This window comes from Hylobates moloch, unplaced genomic scaffold (assembly GCF_009828535.3).
Source record: "Hylobates moloch isolate HMO894 unplaced genomic scaffold, HMol_V3 SCAFFOLD_2627, whole genome shotgun sequence".
Lineage (NCBI taxonomy): Eukaryota > Metazoa > Chordata > Mammalia > Primates > Hylobatidae > Hylobates > Hylobates moloch.
Window position 1 is genome coordinate 1 of NW_026654902.1, and position 4,106 is coordinate 4,106.

General features: G+C 45.9%; 1 protein-coding gene across 1 annotated transcript; it reads left to right on the plus strand.

Annotated features, from left to right (window-relative positions):
* Nucleotides 1-75: 75 nt before the first annotated feature.
* Nucleotides 76-2,464, plus strand: LOC116465015 (protein FAM25A; the record flags this gene model as incomplete). Its single annotated transcript, XM_032148236.2, has 2 exons — nt 76-138; nt 2,288-2,464. Coding segments are annotated over 2 exons (197 nt in total), but the record flags the coding sequence as incomplete, so codon positions are not given.
* Between the last annotated feature and the right edge of the window lie 1,642 nt (nt 2,465-4,106).

Here is a 4,106-nt window from a genome sequence, read left to right on the forward strand (position 1 = left end):
CTGAGCCCTCACCCTGGACTCGGGGGCAGCGCTCCTGCTCTGAGCCCTCACCCTGGACTTGTCTCCTCTGTTCAGTTCATGCCGTGGAGGAAGTGGTGAAGGAGGTGGTGGGACATGCCAAGGAGACTGGAGAGAAAGGTACAGCCGGCTGAGGTCGAGCAGGGAAGGAGGGAGGGAGGAAGGGAAGCTAGGTGCTGGGCCAACCTGTTCTTTGACTAAGCAGGTCAAACTCTGCCCCTAATGTTGCAGCCTTTCAGAGCCTCTCGGCTGGGGCAGTTATCTATGCTCATCAGAGGCCACAGACTGTACTGCGTTAGGGCACTGTCTAGATGGTTCTGTCTGTGGAATAAGAAGACAAAGTCACAAAAGACTGTGTGACAGCACACTGGGACAAAACATTTAACATGGCAGGGTGCGGTGGCTCATGCCTGTAATCCCAGCACTTTGGGAGGCCGAGGAGGGTGGATCACAAGGTCAGGAGATCGAGACCATCGTGGCTAACACGGTGAAACCCCATCTCTACTAAAAATACATAAAAATTAGCCAGGCGTGGTGGTGGGTGCCTATAGTCCCAGCTACTTGGGAGGCTGAGGCAGGAGAATGGCGTGTACCTGGGAGGCAGAGCTTGCAGTGAGCCGAGATTGCACCACTGCACTCCAGCCTGGGCTACAGAGCGAGACTCGGTCTCAAAAAAAAAATTGCTGGGCGCGGTGGCTCACACCTGTAATCCCAGCACTTTGGGAGGCTGAGGTGGGCGGATCACGAGATCAGGAGATCCAGACCACGGTGCAACCCCGTCTCTACTAAAAATACAAAAAATTAGCTGGGCGCGGTGACAGGCACCTGTAGTCCCAGTTACTCGGGAGTCTGAGGCAGGAGAATGACATGACATGAAGCCAGAGGGCTGAGCTTGCAGTGAGCCAAGATCACACCACTGCACTCCAGCCTGGGCGACAGAGTGAGACTCCGTCTCAAAAAAAAAAAAAATTTAACATGTAAAATTCTATGTTAAATGTTAAATTGATGTGTGTGAGCTATGAGTAGAACTATGTACAAAGCATGTGTATATCTCATTCCTTTTCAACAAAATAGATTCCGGGTAGATGAAGGACTTAAATTTACATAAATGTATTTATTAACTTACTAGGAGATAACCATCTTAGCTCAGGCTATTAAAAAAGACCATAGGCCAGGTGCAGTGGCTCATGCCTGTAATCCTAGCCCTTCGGGAGGCCAAGGCGGGTGGGCCACCTGAGGTCAGGAGTTCAAGACCAGCCTGACCAATATGGTGAAACCCCATTGCTACTGAAAATACAAAAATCAGCTGGGCGTGGTGGCACATGCCTGTAATCCCAGCTACTCAGGAGTCTGAGGCAGGAGACTCCCTTGAACCTGGGAGGCGGAGGTTGCAGTGAGCTGAGATTGCACCACTGCACCCCAGCCTGGGTGACAGAGCAAGACTTTGTCTCAAAAACAAAAACCATAAACTGGGCGACTTAGAAACAACAGAAATTTATTTCTCACACTCCTGGAGGATGGGAAGTCCAAGATCAAGGCACTGGCAGATTTGGCATCTGGTGAGGGTGTCTTTCTGGTTTGTGGATGGGCCTAGCTCTGTCCTCACATGGTGGAAGGAGCTAGCTCTCTGTGGTCTCTTTTCTGTGGGTGCTAGTTTCAACTTCCCAAAGGCCCCACCTCTTAATATCATTACATTACGGCTGAGGATTTCAACATATGAGTTTTGAGGGGGAAGACATCATAAACATTTAGACATAGTAATAACATAAGAGACTTTGGCCTAATCTTGGAGAGGGGAGAATCTTTAAAACTATGACAAAAAACCAGCAGCCATAAAGGAAATATTAAGTAAATCTGATAATCCAAAACTGAAATTTTCTATAGCCAAAAAAAAAAAATACTATAAACCAAGCCAAAAGAAAAATTACAAACTGATGAAAAATATTTGTCATGAAAATGATAATCCAATATAACAACCCAATATAAAAATGGCCAAAAGACATAAGCAGGCATTTTCCAGAAAAAAAGGATAAGCAGGCAATGTACCCATGAGTAGATGCTCAGTCTCACTCACAGTTGAAGAAATACAAGTTGTTGGGGAAATTAAAACCAAATTCAAATTCATTCTGCAGAAATCCTGCTGCCCTTGGTCCCATCGGGCCACTCCAGAGACTAATCCATTAAGATGGCCACATCCCACAGGCCACTTAAGGGGACACAAGTTCAGCGGGTGGACCGCTAGGACATTCTTCCTCTTTCTTTCCAACAGCCATTGCTGAAGCCATAAAGAAAGCCCAAGAGTCAGGGGACAAAAAGATGAAGGAAATCACCGAGACAGTGACCAACACAGTCACAAATGCCATCACCCATGCAGCAGAGAGTCTGGACAAACTTGGACAGTGAGTGCACCTGCTACCACGGCCCTTCCCCAGTCTCAATAAAAAGCCATGACGTGTACATCGAGCCCTGGATTTATTCCCATTTGGATGGAAACACTAAGCAAAGTATTTTCTTGTTGATATAACATATTTTACATATTTATGGAGTACATTTAAGTATTTATTACATGCACAGAATGGTGATCAATCAGGGTGTTTGGGGTGTCTATCACCTTGAATATTTGGTATTACTATGTGTTGGGTACATTTCAAGTCCCCTCTTCTAGCTACTTTGTTTTTTTGTTTTTGTTTTTGTTTTTGTTTTGGGACAGAGTCTTGCTCTGTCACCCAGGCTGGAGGGCAATGGTGTGATCTCGGCTCACTGCAACCTCTGCCTCCCAGATTCAAGCAATTCTCCTGCTTCAGCCTCCCAAGTAGCTTGGACTACAAGCGCAGGCCACCACGTCTGGCTAATTTTTATTATTTTTATTTTTTTATTTTTTTAATTTTTAGTAGAGATGGGGTTTCACCATGTTAGCCAGGCTGGTCTCGAACTCTTGACCTCAAGTGATCTGCCTGCCTGGGCCTCCCAAAATGCTGGGATTATAGGAATGGGATACTGTACCTAGCCTTCTAGCTACTTTGAAATATGCAATACATTGCTGCTAACTATAGTCACCCTAGGTGAAGTATTTTTCAACAGAAACACTTTGCATGTCCCCCGTGTCTCCTCTGCTGAGGTGGACACTGGCACTGGGGCCCCTGCTGCTGGTTGGATAGGTCCTCATGATGAATCAGATGCTTCTCTGTCGTGCTAAGTAAGATCTTTCATGTCAGGAAGGGGATCTTCTGGAAGAATAGTTAGCATCTGTGCTACATTTCCTAAAAAACTGTTTCCCCAGAAACTATATATAGCTTTCAGGTGCCTCAGTGCTTCAAGACACGCTAAAGGAGGACCCTCATTTGTCTTGCATGTTTTTGGAATTTTTCTTGAGATGTTCTTGGAGGACTCAGGGCAGATAATGGACCAGCTTGATGAAGAATTTAGCAAGGAAGGCCCCCACTGAGCTACTTCCTGTTCTCGCAGAGATCAGATAAGCATTTCTGCCGGACAGTTACAGAATCTGGTCAAGGAGAGACTGAGTCACTGCTCAGTCATCCTAGAAGCTGCTGCTGATTTTTTTTTTTTTTTTTTTTTTTTAAGACGGAGTTTCACTCTGTTGCCCAGGCAGGAGTGCAGTGGCATGGTCTTGGCTCACTGCAACCTCTGCCTCCTGGGTTCAAACAATTCTCCTGCCTCAGCCTCCCCAGTAGCTGGGACTACTGGTGCCTGCCACCACTCCCAGCTAATTTTTTGTATTTTTGGTAGATATGGGCTTTCACCATGTTAGCCAGGATAGTCTCGATCTCCTGACCTCATGATCCACCTGTCTTGGCCTCCCAAAGTGCTGGGATTACAGGTGTGAGCCACCGTGCCCGGCCCAGAATATTTAGCGACTGATGTCAGGCCTAAATGTTGATAGTGGGTAGTAGTGGGCAAGAATGCCTGGCCCTGTCTCTCTCTTCTCATGAGCAAGTCAGTATCATAGAAGTTAAACATATCTTTAAGTAGCATTTAACTTAAAATTTTTTTAATTAAAAAAAAGAGAAGTAATTTGTAAAAATATTGCATCCCCTATTTCTCTTGCTGGAAGCTATTTGTTCTTAGCA